Source organism: Hylobates moloch, unplaced genomic scaffold (assembly GCF_009828535.3).
Source record: "Hylobates moloch isolate HMO894 unplaced genomic scaffold, HMol_V3 SCAFFOLD_14, whole genome shotgun sequence".
Classification (NCBI taxonomy): domain Eukaryota; kingdom Metazoa; phylum Chordata; class Mammalia; order Primates; family Hylobatidae; genus Hylobates; species Hylobates moloch.
Genome location: NW_026652289.1, coordinates 43,372,937 through 43,386,439, shown reverse-complemented (window position 1 = coordinate 43,386,439; position 13,503 = coordinate 43,372,937). Strand labels below are relative to the sequence as shown.

Here is a 13,503-nt window from a genome sequence, read left to right as displayed (position 1 = left end):
CTCCAATGCCTTCAGGAGCTAGGCAGGTAATTCACTTCTGAAGGAGCTGGGGTTAGACAAAAAAATGAGTTGATTACTATGTCAACCTGTGGATTGCTTGCCCTTCTCACTCACCTTGACAACACTGTGTGGCTAATAGTCTGTAGGTTACCAGTTTGTAACACCAAAAGGCTACATTTTTTTTTCCTCCTGATTGTCAAAGTTTGTTGTAGAACGCGTAAGGAATAAAACTACAGAAAAGTCTAAATAAGCAAATAGAATCATCCGTTGATCCCCAACTCATTAAGTATTCTTGTTACCTTGGCATATTCCCTTCCAGTTTTTAGGTGTAAAAATCTGCATCAATGGGATCTGCACTAAAGAGGCACATGTGAACCTCAGTTAAGAAATACTTGGGGTTAAAATAAGGATATCACTAGGTCCTGTTTCAGACGGAGAATTAGCTACAAGTCAGGCCCTTGGAGGATAGAACCTGGAGAGATAAGTAGAAATAGTAGAATATAGAAGGGTGAATGGGAGGCGAGGACAAAGATAAATCTCCTGCTGTTCATGGATTTGCCAAAGGAAAACTGGCCAAAAAAATACCTTCAGCATGAGGCTGGCAGCAAGGGCCTGATGGAGCTAGGGGGTGCCAGGAAGCAGGGTCAATGCTTTTAGGGTGGGGTAGAGGAGTGGGTGAGGTGTTGAAATTAAAGACCCTCAGAACTCTCTGTCCATTCCATCCCCATCCTCCAACCAGTTTAAAAGATACTAATGTAGGCCAGGCATGGCGGCTCACGCCTGTAATTCCAGCACTTTGGGAGGCCGAGGTGAGTGGATCACTTGAGGTCAGGAGTTTGAGCCCAGCCTGGCCAACATGGTGAAACCCTGTCTCTACTAAAAACACAAAAAAATTAGCAAAATTAGCCGGGCGTGGTGGCATGCACCTGGAATCCCAGTTATGTGGGAGGCTGAGGCAGGAGAATCACTTGAACTTGGGAGGCAGAGATTACAGTGAGCCGAGATCATGCCACTGCACTCCAGCCTGGGCGACAGAGTGAGACTCTGTCTTAAAATAAATAGATAAGTAGATAAATAAATAATTAAATAAATAAAAGACACTAATCTATTTAGAAACTTAAAAAAAATTAAGCAACAGAAAAATTGTTTTTCAAGGAAAATCTTACAAAAATGCTATTTATGTAAACAGACTATAGCAGAGCTGGTCTCTTCCAAAGAAGGGGACTCGAAGCCCTCTCACACCTCTCAACCGTAAGCCCACCCTGAGCAGTATTCAAAAATGCACCTCATCTCTGCTCTGTTTACCCTGGCCCTGCGAAGCAGCGCCTTCCTCTCAGATCTTCCAGAACTCCTCTACGGTGCGGATCCCAGTGACCCTCATTTCATTCTTTGCTCTTCTCCACATTTGCTCTTTCTCAGTTTGATGAATCTCCTCTTGTCTCATTTTAGATACGTATCGACTTTTGCACAACTTCCCAAGCCATTCTCAGAGAAAGATTGACAGGTGTAGGGTCGCGGGGGAAGGAGGGTTTAGCTATTTTAAATGTTAGTAAACATGACAGTTTGTTGGGGATTAACAGGAAATCATGAATAAAATCATTGGGATTTGATAGGGGATTTTTCTCTCAGAAAATTAAAGATTTTTTTTTCATTATCTTTCTCCCCACACAAAAAAAGACATGGATGAAGGTCACTGGGATAACCCATTATCAATCTAATACCCTTAAAACAGAAAAAAGACAAAAGTCCTTAAGCTTATGCTGCCCACGGGGCCCCTGTGAACTGTTGTTCTGGCATCTTTTTAGCAGGCGGTACTGTCCTTTAATACCTCCTACTTAATTATCAATTTTCTTTTAAACATCAGATATTGAATGGGCTGCAAATTCCTTCAGGCAATAAATAACTCTCATGCTGTATGGCCAAGATCTGCCAGGGAGTGAAATATTTTTGATACAAAAGAATGATTCATTAAAGGAGGTAACGAAGGCAATTCAAACCCTCCACAAACATATCACCAGGTGAATAAAGCTCGTCACTCTCAGTTTAGGGTCATGTTGTAAAGAGAAAAGAAAAAAAAAAACAACTGCACAAATGGGCCAGAAATTTCAGTGGAGGCTCAGTCAAGCCTGACAATTTAGAATTTGACAAGCAGAAAAAAAGAGTTTTATTAATATTATGAAAAAAACCCCTCTGGAATAAAGCATTACATTTCCATGTTATTCTTTGCACTGATATGCACTTACATGGTCTTAGGGAGAAATCTGACTTTGAGATGAAATTTTGCTTATCTGATTATACCTCACGGGCTCTCCCTCACACACACTCAGCCAGAAGCACATACTGTCTCATACGCCGGTGTGAATAGTTTAGATGATGGAGAGATGCGGTAGTGAGAGAACAGAGCTACAAAATTTGGGCATTCTGACTGAGAGTCAGCCGGTTAGAGCCCTGCAATGGACCTAGTCCCTAGGAGCAGAGAGGGCCAGGCATCTACTGGGCAGATCTGAACCGGTACATGTTTGTCCACCAACCCTGTAGCCCAAGGAGCTTAACCTGAAAAGTAGCATATATTAACTGTTGAGGGAGGTATCTTGGACTGTTCTTCTCCCTCTGTTTTAAGTCTGTAAAATAGGGTTTTACGGGATTTCCCAAATAGGAATATTGAACTAACGCAGAGAAGTCAAGGAGTTGAAAAGGTCCCTATCAGATATGAGAAAGCCCCATACAAAATCCCTGCTAGGTGGGCTTCCGAACTTCCCCTGAACATTCTCAGAACCCTGTTGCTCACTACCACGCAGAGTCTATCCTCTTGTTGAACAGCCTTGACTATGAAGAATTCTTTTCCTGAATTCGGCCTAGTGTGTTGTAATTTCTTTCTTTTTTTTTCTTTTCTTTTCTTTTCTTTACTTTTTTTTTTTTTTTTTTTTTTGAGCTAGGATCTCACTCTATTGCTCAGGACCATAGCTCACTGCAGCCTCGAACTCCTGGGTTCAAGTGATTCTCCTGCCTCAGTCTCCCTAGTAACTGGGGCCACAGGTGCAAGCCACGACGTTTGGCTTATTTTTATTTTTTGTAGAGGTGGGGTTTTACTATGTTACTCAAGCTTGTCTCCAAATTTCTGGCCTCAAGCCGTCCTCCTGCCTCAGGCCCCCACAGTGCTGGCATTACAGGTGTGAGCTACCACGCCCGGCCTGCGATTTCTTTCTAACTTGGTCTTGGGGTCTCTTTCAAGAGTGGCTGTAAGCCACTGATAGTGGGTACAGTTAGTTGGGGTGTGTGGAGGAGCCAGCACAGCAAAACCTGTGAAATAACAAAGTGTTTCTGTTGTTACAGAGCCAGGAGAATAAGGGGAGTTGCTGGGGAGCCTAGAGGTGGCAGGGAGCTCAAACAGTGTCTGGGGAGAGAGAGGTCTTGTTGTGGGACCGGGCCTTTCTTAAGGTTCATGGCGTTATCTGTCAGGCTTTCCTGCAGGGGTTGTGGACAGAGAAGTTTAAAGAAAACACACGTGAAGAGCAGGTCCTATTTACATGACTCTCGTGTTGTCCATTCGGTTTTACTGTGGTCAGCAGGTGTGGGAAATGTTGGGTTTTGGGTCAGTGGGATGAGGAACAAGCAGGCCACATGGCAAAAAACCACGTGGGAAGGGCAAGTTTTCTCTAGGTCAGAGGCAACAGGGTACGACTGGGTTTCAAGCAACTTAAGTTGTGCCTAAAAATGGATGTGGAGGCTACAACTATATGAAACAAATTTATGAGTCTTGATTTTCTATAAATTAGCTTCCATTCTCTTTAGAAAGGACACCCAACATATCTCTTAGACATGGCAGCCTTTCAGATACTATATCTCATTCAGCATCCTCTCCTTCCCCACCTAACCTGATAGTTAGCTCAACCCAAATGATAACCTCCTGGGTCCACTGAGATTCAGATAGGAGGAATGGAAATCTGGTGGAAATCTCTCTGTGTGTCTGTCTCTCCTCCCACACTATTATTATTGTTTTTTTTTTTTTTTTTTTCTGAGAATAAGGTGCAAACTTTCCTACACTCTAATTATGAATTTCCTAAAAACAAAAGTATTCTCTTACATAACCCCAGTTTATCAAAATCTGAAAATAAACATTGGTACAAAACTATTAGTTAATCTACAGATCTTATTCAAATTTGGCCAGTTGCCCAATAATGCCTTTTATAGCAAAAGAAAAAATTGTTTTCTGGCCCGAGATTTAAACTATAATTACTTACTATGCTGACTTGTCATGTCTTTTTAGCCCCCTTTAGCCTCATGTTTTGTTCTGTTTTGTTTTGCTTTTCATGACCTTGACATTTTCAAGGAGTGTAGCTCAGGTATTTTGTAGCATGTCCTTCATTTCGGCTTTGCTGATTTTCTTCATGATCCAATTCGGATTATGCATTCTTGGCAGGAACACTATAGAAGCGATGCTGATCTTTCTCAGTGTATCGTATCGGGGGGCACGTGATGACTGTCCCATTACTGGGGATGTTAACTTTGATTACTTGGTTTAAGGTGACATCTGCCAGTTTTCATACTAAAACATTATTCCCTTGATGATTAGTAAGTATCTTGTGGGAAATACACTGGAACATTCTCAAAGAGGTGTGGCCGTGGACAGCCTGTGACTGACTCTGCCTTTCCCTTCGTTTTCAGAGTCGAACGGCCGCAGGGCAGTGAACCGAGGCTACGTCACCAGCCTGCTCGGGCTGCACCAGGACTGGCACAGCCATGACACAGCCAACACCTACGTGCAGATCCGGCGGGGCTTGCTGCTCTGCCTCAGGCACATTGCTGCCCTCCGGTCCGGCAGGGAGGCCTTCCTGGCAGCACAGGGCATGGAGACCCTCTTCAGCACCACACAGGCAGGCAGCATGGGGATTCACTCTGCAGCTGGAGGCCATCTGGATGATTCCTGAAGGCTGTCATTTAGGAATCATTCCAGACAGAGCTGGGAACACCTCAGTCTATTTCTTGTTGCCTGCTAAGGGCAGATGTTCTGGAGTTAAGTCTTCATTCCAGGCCAGGCCCAGTGGCTCACTCCTGTAATCTCAGCACTTTGGGATGCCGAGGCAGGTGATCACCTGAAGTCAGGAGTTTGAGATCAACCTGACCAACATGGTGAAACCCCGTGTTTACTGAAAATACAAAAATTAGCTGAGTGTGGTGTCGCACGCACAGGAGGCAGGAGAATTGCTTGAACTCAGGAGGCAGAAGTTGCAGTGAGCTGAGATCGTGCCACTGAACTCCAGCCTAGGTGACAGAGTGAGAACCTGTCTCAAAACAACAACAGCAACAACAAAATCTTCATTCCATTGATTCGTTCATATATACTTAACATATATTTGTTGAATACACGCTACCAGAGGTGCAGTGGATGGCAGAGTGTTAAGTGTTAACTCTGAAACTAGAGTACTGGATTCAAATCCTAGCTCTAGGGCCTACAGCTGTGAAACTTTGAAGAAGTCACTCAACTTCTCTGGGCCTTGAGGTTCTTCAAAAACAGAAATAACAAAACATAGGCTGTTGTGTGGACTAAATAAGTTACTGTAGAAATGGCACGTGCTTAGAAGAGTGCTTGCCATGACTGAACTGCATTTTCAGGATGAGCCATTATTGCAATAATTAGCAGTGGGATCTAGTGGTGGATATGACAAACGAGGCCCTTGATCCTATAGGGAAAACCTCCTAGCAGAGGAGTCAGACACTAAGTAAGCAAAGAATCCAATGAGGAAGATAATTTCATATTGCACTGTGAAATCAATGAAGTAAGGGCATAGGTCTACAAGGGCCGCCATAGGTAGAGGGAGCAGGTGTTCTTTTAGAGAGAGAGGTCAAGTCATCTCTGAGCAGATGACACCTGAGCTGAGACCTGAGTTGTTGGAGAAGCTGGTCATGCTGGTCAGGCCAAGTTGCAGGGGAAGAGCACCCCAGGGAAAGGGGATGGTGTCTTCAAGGGTTTCTACTTATCAGCACCCCACTGGAATATGCATTCTAGGGATTCCCGGATTTCAACCTAAATAAATTCCTTATTTTCACCTGATGGGGGCTAATTTAAATACTATAGTTTGAGGCTACATATGCCCTCTCTATTGGTGATATAAGTGTTCCAGTATCCATCATCTGCTCACCCACCTTCTCCTGAGGCCAAGGCAGCCATGTTGCGCACACGTTATGTTCCTATTATCTCTGGATTAGGCTGCCTCTGGACTCCCTTTATCAGCCTTCTTGCTCCTCTCTGGACACCCTCCAGTTTTTCTCTATCTGAGTACATCTGAGATAATGAAGCCACCAACGAGAGTATTGTTTTCCAACCATGGTATCTGTAGACATTTCTCATTAAAAAATGGTCTTTTCCCCCGCTAAACAATAACAAAATAAAGTGCTGCAAACCAATATCTAATTTCCTATCTGCTATCACCTCTGGGTTTCTTTCCATCATTACAGCTTTCAAAGCTTCTCAGTCATGAAATAGCTATGTTTTACCTTCCATTTCTCAGGATGAAGCAGGGCTTTGAATTTTTCCAAGCTCCCCCATGTTTTGTAAGCTTGTGGTCACCCAAGTCTCTAATCCCTCCCAGTCCTTGTGCAATGCCCTCCTGCATTGCCGATGTTTAACAGACCCCCACTCTGGTCCAGTGCTTTACCACGTTCCTCTGTCCTCCATGTTATTGGCTATTTCTCTGTTCTGTGCTAAAAAACCAACTAAACAATAAACAAAACAAGCAAGAAAAACAAGAGCAATAAAGGAAGAAGATAGTAGTCACAGAGGGACATGTCTACGATAGAAAGATGGTGGAGAAAACACCAAATGAAGCCCAGCATGAGGGGCTATGAACCTGCGCACAGGTTCTTCAAAACAGTTCCTTATCAGGTCAATGAAGACTTCAATTGCTCAATTAGCAAGAAGCTTCCAGCCTTGAATTACTGTTGGAATGGAAGCAGAATGTGAGTGCACACAGAGTGTGCACTTTATAGTGAGGTTTCTCTAGCTTATATTATAATCTCTCCAAGTATGATATGGAAAAGCAGCTCAGGAGGGGCCTATGGGACAGTGCTGAGTAAATAGGCCATGACACACCTGTCGCCTGGAAGAGTGTATAGAATGTATTGATGTCAACCTCAAGAGGTTGATTTCCTCACCACCACCACTCGCCCTTGCTTTTAGTCTTTTAAATAGTGTGCTCTTGGCTGGGCGTGGTGGCTCATGCCTGTAATCCCAGCACTTTGGGTGGCCGAGGCAGGCGGATCACCTGAGGTCAGGAGTTCAAGACTAGCCTGGCCAACATGGCAAAACCCCATCTCTACTAAAAATACAAAAAATTAGCCAGGTGTGGTGGCACGTGCCTGTAATCCCAGCTACTCGGGAGGCTGAGACAGGAGAATTGCTTGAACCCAGGAAGTGGAGGTTGCAGTGAGCTGAGATCACACCATTGCACTCCAGTCTGCGTGACAGAGTAAGACTCTGTCTCAAAAAAAATAAATAAATAAAAATAAAAAAATAAGTGTGCTGTTCCAGAGAAAATGTTATCAAGTTTATGTGCAAAGTCAGATGTTTGAGATTCTCCTGTTTGTTGGAAAATGATCATTGCAGGTGAAAGATAGGCTGTCCTGGCTTAGAAACCAAATGGCTTGTTACTCTTCCCCCTTGGCAGTCATAACCAGTGTTGAGTAGCCTCCCAGACCTGAGGTGAGTGCTGTGAGCACAGATGCCCTTGCAGGTGTGCTGGAGTTAGAGCTGCCCATCACCCCTCCTCTCCCTTCTGCTAGAGAAGGCATGGGAGTCACTGGATGGCCAACTCAGGGGCCTTGGATTTGGTGATGTTATTTCAGTTGCCATTTGCAAATTATGCTGCTGTTGCTGCTGCTGCTGCTATTGCTACTGCCAGTGATAGTGATGACAATGTTAACAAAGCAGCAGCAGCAGAGGGAAGAGGAGGAGGAGGAGGAAGAGAAGAAGTAGGATAAGGAGAAGACAGTTACTTTGAACTCTTACTATTAATATATCCCTTGGCTGTCTTAGCAGTTTATGCAGACTCTCCAATATTGATAATTTCAAAAGCTTTTGAGGTAGGCTGTATTATTATCTTCCTTTTTACAGATGAAGAAACTGAGGCACGTAACTGTTAAGTAATTTTCCCAAGTTCGCAAAGCTCATAAGTGTTGGAGCCAGGATTGGAATCTGGTAGTCTCACTTGAGAGCCCATGCTTTTGCTCACTGTACCAGCAGCTCCCCCAGTTGAGCATGCATCAGAGTCACCTGGAGGGGTCCCTAAAGCAGAGCCTGTTGGACACCAATCTCAGAGTTTCTGACTCAGCAGGGCTGTGGTGGGGCCTGAGAATGTGCTTTCCTGACAACTTCCTAAATGATGCTGATACTACTGATTCAGGATCACACTTGGAAAAGCAATGTCCTATATCAATTTTATTGATGTTTATGATGTGCTTACAAACCTACTGAGAATGAGACTGACTGGAAAAGAACTTTTTTTAAGTCCTTCCCACATTTTTGCCATCATAATATTCTTCTTTGCTTTTCTGCTGAGGCCACTGCTTGCATTGTTTCTCTCTTGGTGACCCTACCTCTTTGTTTCCTGAGTCTCACATTTCTGCACAGATTCTGCAAACATTCCCTGAAAGTTCAAAGGCTGAGATCACCCATAGTGCAGCAAGGGTGCTGTGTAATGTAGTATAATGGAATCTTATTGGAGCTTTGCATGAGGAAAGAGGAAAAAGGATGACAATTTGAATGCAAGATTAAAAAAAAAGAACTCCTACAAGGATACCTGAAACAGTTGGGGATAATTATCAATTTGGAGAAATAGGTAACTGTAGAAGGAACAAACCTCTATAAGATAATCAGAGAAAAGAACCACTCTTTGGAGCTACAACAGCTTAAGGGGCCTGAAAGGTTGCTAAAATTGGTGTTTTTCAAACTTGAGCATGCATCAAATTTACCTAGAGGAATTGTTAAAACACAGATTGCTAGATCCTACCCCAGAGTTTCTAATTCAGTTGTTCCGAGGTGAGATGCAAGATTCTGCATTTCTAACAAGTTCTCAGGTGATACTGATGCTACTGGTTTGGGTACCTCACTTTGAAAACCACTGGAATAAGAAGTGATATGGCCTTTTAAAAGTCACAGTTGCCACCATTTGCTCAGAAAGCACAGTAGGCTAAGCCTTGATTCATCAGGCTCCTCTCTGGCCACCAAGACCAATGACCTCAGCCTTGTGGACCTATGGAAGGAGGGACTGAATCCTAAAGAGAATATTACCAGGTTGGAATCAGGAGCTAGATACCCTAAAGGTCAGATTGGTCTGAGATCATTTACTATTTATTCAGTAAATGTTTTCTGAGCTCCTTCTTTGTGAAAGATGTTGGGGCTGGGTTCTATCTTCTTCAAAGATGAAGGTGATAGAGGACTCATCATCTTCAGGAAACTTAGTATCCTATATGGGAAAATAGGATATGGATAATGCAGTGCAGGCAGCAGGTGGGGGTAATAGCAGACTTTGTGTAACCATGCAGAGGAGGCCCTACTTGGTCTCGTTGACCAGAGAAGCCTCCATGAAGGCACCCACATTTGAATGAGGCTAGGAGAACATTTTGAACAGTCTAAGAGAAACACTTGGTTTGTGAACTGTTCAGAGAAGCACAGGAGTTGGCCACGAGGCACACACACAGAAGCCATGGAGAGTGAGTGGGACAAGTAGGATGTTTTGGAGGGTCATGCAGAAGGAAAGATCTCAGTGAGAATCCAGAAGATATCAAGCCATTTCCATTTAAGATATTTTTATATTGAAGTTACACCACATCTGCCCTTGGGCTTAGAATTTCTCATCTATGTTCAAAGAATCACTGCAAAGAGAAGGGAGAGAGGGGTTATGCCAGGCAGGGGTCGAAGAGCTGCTGTGTCACCTGAGATCTGAATGATAAGAAAGAACCAGTGCCATGAGGGTCTGGAGATGAGGGTTCCAGGGAGAGAAAAAGAAAGTACATGCAAAGACCCTCAGGTGGGGGAGTAGAGTGGGAGGTGGGTGAGCTTGAGAAATACAGATATGGCAGAGCATTGTGAGTAAGGGGGAAGGCATGAGATTGAGTTGGAGTCATGGGCAGTGCCAGGGCATTTAGAGTTCCTTGAACTATGATGGGGACTTTGAATTTTACTTCCATCAACTTTTTTTTGTTTGTTTTGTTTTGAGATGGAGTCTCACTCTGTCGCCCAGGCTGGAGTGCAGTAGTGTGATCTTGGCTCACTACAGCCTCTGCCTCCTGGGTTCAAGTGATTCTCCTGCCTCAGCCTCCCAAGTAGCTGGAATTACAGCCACACACCACAATGCCTGGCTAATTTTTGTATTTTTAGTAGAGACGGGATTTCACCGCGTTGGCCAGGCTAGTCTCGAACTCCTGATGTTGTGATCCACCTGCCTCGGCCTCCCAAAGTGCTGGGATTACAGGCGTGAGGCACCATGCCTGGCCTCCATCAAAACTTGTAAGGAGGCACGAAGGAGGAGGAGATGTGAATTAAAGAGATAGGGAGGGCCAGATCACATAGAACTTCCTAGGGCATAAAAATAAATTAGAATTTTATTTCTATCAAGTTTGAAGCAGGAGACTGACCTGATACAGTTTATACTTTTCATTTTTTTATTTTTGAAAAATTTTAAATTAATTGTAGTAAAATACATGCAACCAAATTCACCGTCTTAACTATTTTTAAGTGTACAGTTTGGTAGGGTTAAGTACATTGTTGTATAACTGTCACTACTACCCATCCATCTCCAGAACCATTTTCATCTGGAGAAATTGAAACTCTATACCCATTAAACTGATTTATGCTTTTAAAGGACCATTCTGGCTGCCATTTGGAAAAGAGATTATCAGAGGGCACAAGGGGAAGGAAGGAGAGTAAGGGGAGGAATTAGAGTGTTGATAGGAGTTTAGGCAGGAGATGTTAGTGGCTTTGGCTACATAGAAGCAGAGCTGGAATTTTTTTTTATTATGCTTTAAGTTTTAGGGTACATGTGTACAACGTGCATGTTAGTTACATATGTATACATGTGCCATGTTGGTGTGCTGAACCTAGAGCTGGAATTTAAACCCAGGACTTCATACTCTTAGTCAATGTCCTTTTCCACTAAAATGCCTGGCTTTGTCATCATGGGAATTATTAATAGGACTCTGCTCTGAGTAGCAGTGACTCCTAGTATCCTCTTGCAGACTCCTAGGAGACTTTATGAAACTAAGGATGCCTTCTCTCTTCCCATTGGCTAATACTAAATGCTTGCTATTTGGCACTTTGCCTACTTTAATGCATTTAGTTCACACACAACATTAGGAGAGAGGTTGTGTTATTGTCTCCACTTTGCAGATGAAGACACTGTGGCACAGAGAAGTGTATTATTTGCCAGGGTTATGAAATTAGTAATCTTTAGTCCAGGATTTAAACTCACGTAGTCTGGCTCCAGGACCTGAGCAGTTTGCTCTTACTTTACCTTGCCTATGTATCATGCAAGTAGGGTATTTATTATGCCAAAGCTAATTCAAAGATGTTAACTGTGACGGAAGCATTGAAGGTATTAATCGAATGCATTCTCATATTTCATCATCCCTTCCAAGTAGCAGATGTGTTATTGAGAGTGATGGGAAAAGGGACCCTAAAATCTCACCTTTGCCTCCATTTCTGAGACATTGGTCCATAAGGATCCGATTTCCTGGAGTCTTGTCTTTTTTTGATGCATAGCACAAGTACCAACCCTGCACTTCTAGGAGCCTGAGAGCAAGTGCTTCCTGGGAACCTCCCTTTCCTCACCTTAGTCTTGGCCCTGCACAGCACCTATCCATTAGCATGAGGGAAATGTTGACAAATGAATTCAAGAATTTCTGTTACCTTGAAACCAATGATCTTTGCATTCATAAGTATTTTCCCTGCAGTGCAGCAGACAGCAAATATAGCATGATTCCTCAAGCCTTGGGTTTTATAGATTTTAATACTCCCTCCAGCCTTCAAATTCAGTTCATGGTATGGCCCAATTTTTCAGAACATTTGAACTTGGCTTCATCCTTTCACTTGTTCCATTCCACCAAAGAAAAAGACACGATTATCTTTTATCATCAAAGACCATCACAAACATACTTGGGTTCCAAAATGTTGGCTTTTTTGACTGAATTCCCTGGCTTGGGCTGACTCTATCTCTACCAAGGTTGGAGCTTAGAACATTATATCTGATAAGCCCTCTCTTTCACCTTCTTGCTTCCTCCTTCAGACTCTGTTTTATTTTTTTTCCCCATTACTGATACTTTTCATGAAACACTTGAGACCATTTGACCAGACCAAAGGGTGAAATATCTTCAACTGTTTATTAGCTTCCATAATGAATTAGCCAAAACTAATTCATTTTCCACCAAGAGTATTTCCTGCTGTGTATTCCGAGGCTGTTGACTCAGGACACCTGATGGGTATCACTGGCACACACTGAAGGAGAGAGAGCATTCTTGGTTACATTAAGACATTTCATTTTGAAAGCTGGCTTACTTAAGGCTGGGCATGGTGGCTCATGCCTGTAATCCCAGTACTTTGGGAGACTGAGGAGGGTGGATCACCTGAGGTCAGGAGTTTGAGACAAGCCTAACCAACATGGTGAAACCCCATCTCTATTAAAAATACAAACATTAGCTGGCGTGGTAGCAGGCATCTGTAATCCCAGCTTCTCAGGAGGCTGAGGCAGGATAATTGCTTGAACCTGGGAGGTGGAGGTTGCTGTGAGCTGAGATCGTGCCACTGCACTCCAGCCTGGGCGACAGAGTGAGACTCTGCCTAAAAAAAAAGCTGGCTTACTTATGTTGTGGAGTCATTTGGGTAGCTTAAATTCATGGATAAATTATTATTAATTTTTTTCCTCCATGTTCTTTCACATGGAAGTAACTGTAATGTTGAGTCTGGAGATGCCATAGTTCAGCAGCACCACAGACATTCACACTGCCTTGTGGTGGGTACCTAGCATCCACCGTCTCCACTTCTGTGACTTATTGGCCTCAGAGCTTGCTGCACCCTTTAGGAATAGCAAACTGGGGGACCCCACAAGTCATCTTCCTGTACCAAGTCAGTAGACAAAACATTTACAAAGATACTGAAGAAAATGGTTGTGTTTTTGCCAAAGAGATACTGAACTACACTCAACTCTCTGTCTCTCAATTTAGTGAACTTGTTCTTACATTTTTCACAGTGTCTGAAAAGAAGGGTCTTGTCATGTTCCATCAGTATCAAAATGTTACATCTGCAAACCCAATTTTTCTCTGATTTGGGAAGGTACCAAGAGGGATCAACACTGTGGGCTTTGAGAAGAGGCATGTAATTTAATTTAGGTACTTGGGATTCACTTAGTCTGTCCTTCTGATTTCATATTTTATCTTTTTTAAAAAATATTTTTCTCCACAGAAGACAGCTGAAAGAGAAAAGCAAAACTTCCATCAATTCAGCTGCTCATTCCC

The 13,503-nt window shown here is 43.2% G+C and overlaps 1 protein-coding gene across 1 annotated transcript in view; it reads left to right on the top strand.

Annotated features, from left to right (window-relative positions):
- The window catches only part of AGBL1 (AGBL carboxypeptidase 1), an 825,749-nt gene that overhangs the window by 163,798 nt on the left and 648,448 nt on the right, over positions 1 to 13,503 (top strand). The window contains exon 7 of the mRNA XM_058427563.1: positions 4,666 to 4,874. Coding sequence (XP_058283546.1) covers positions 4,666 to 4,874 — 209 coding nt within the window. The remainder of the gene's footprint in view (positions 1 to 4,665; positions 4,875 to 13,503) is intronic.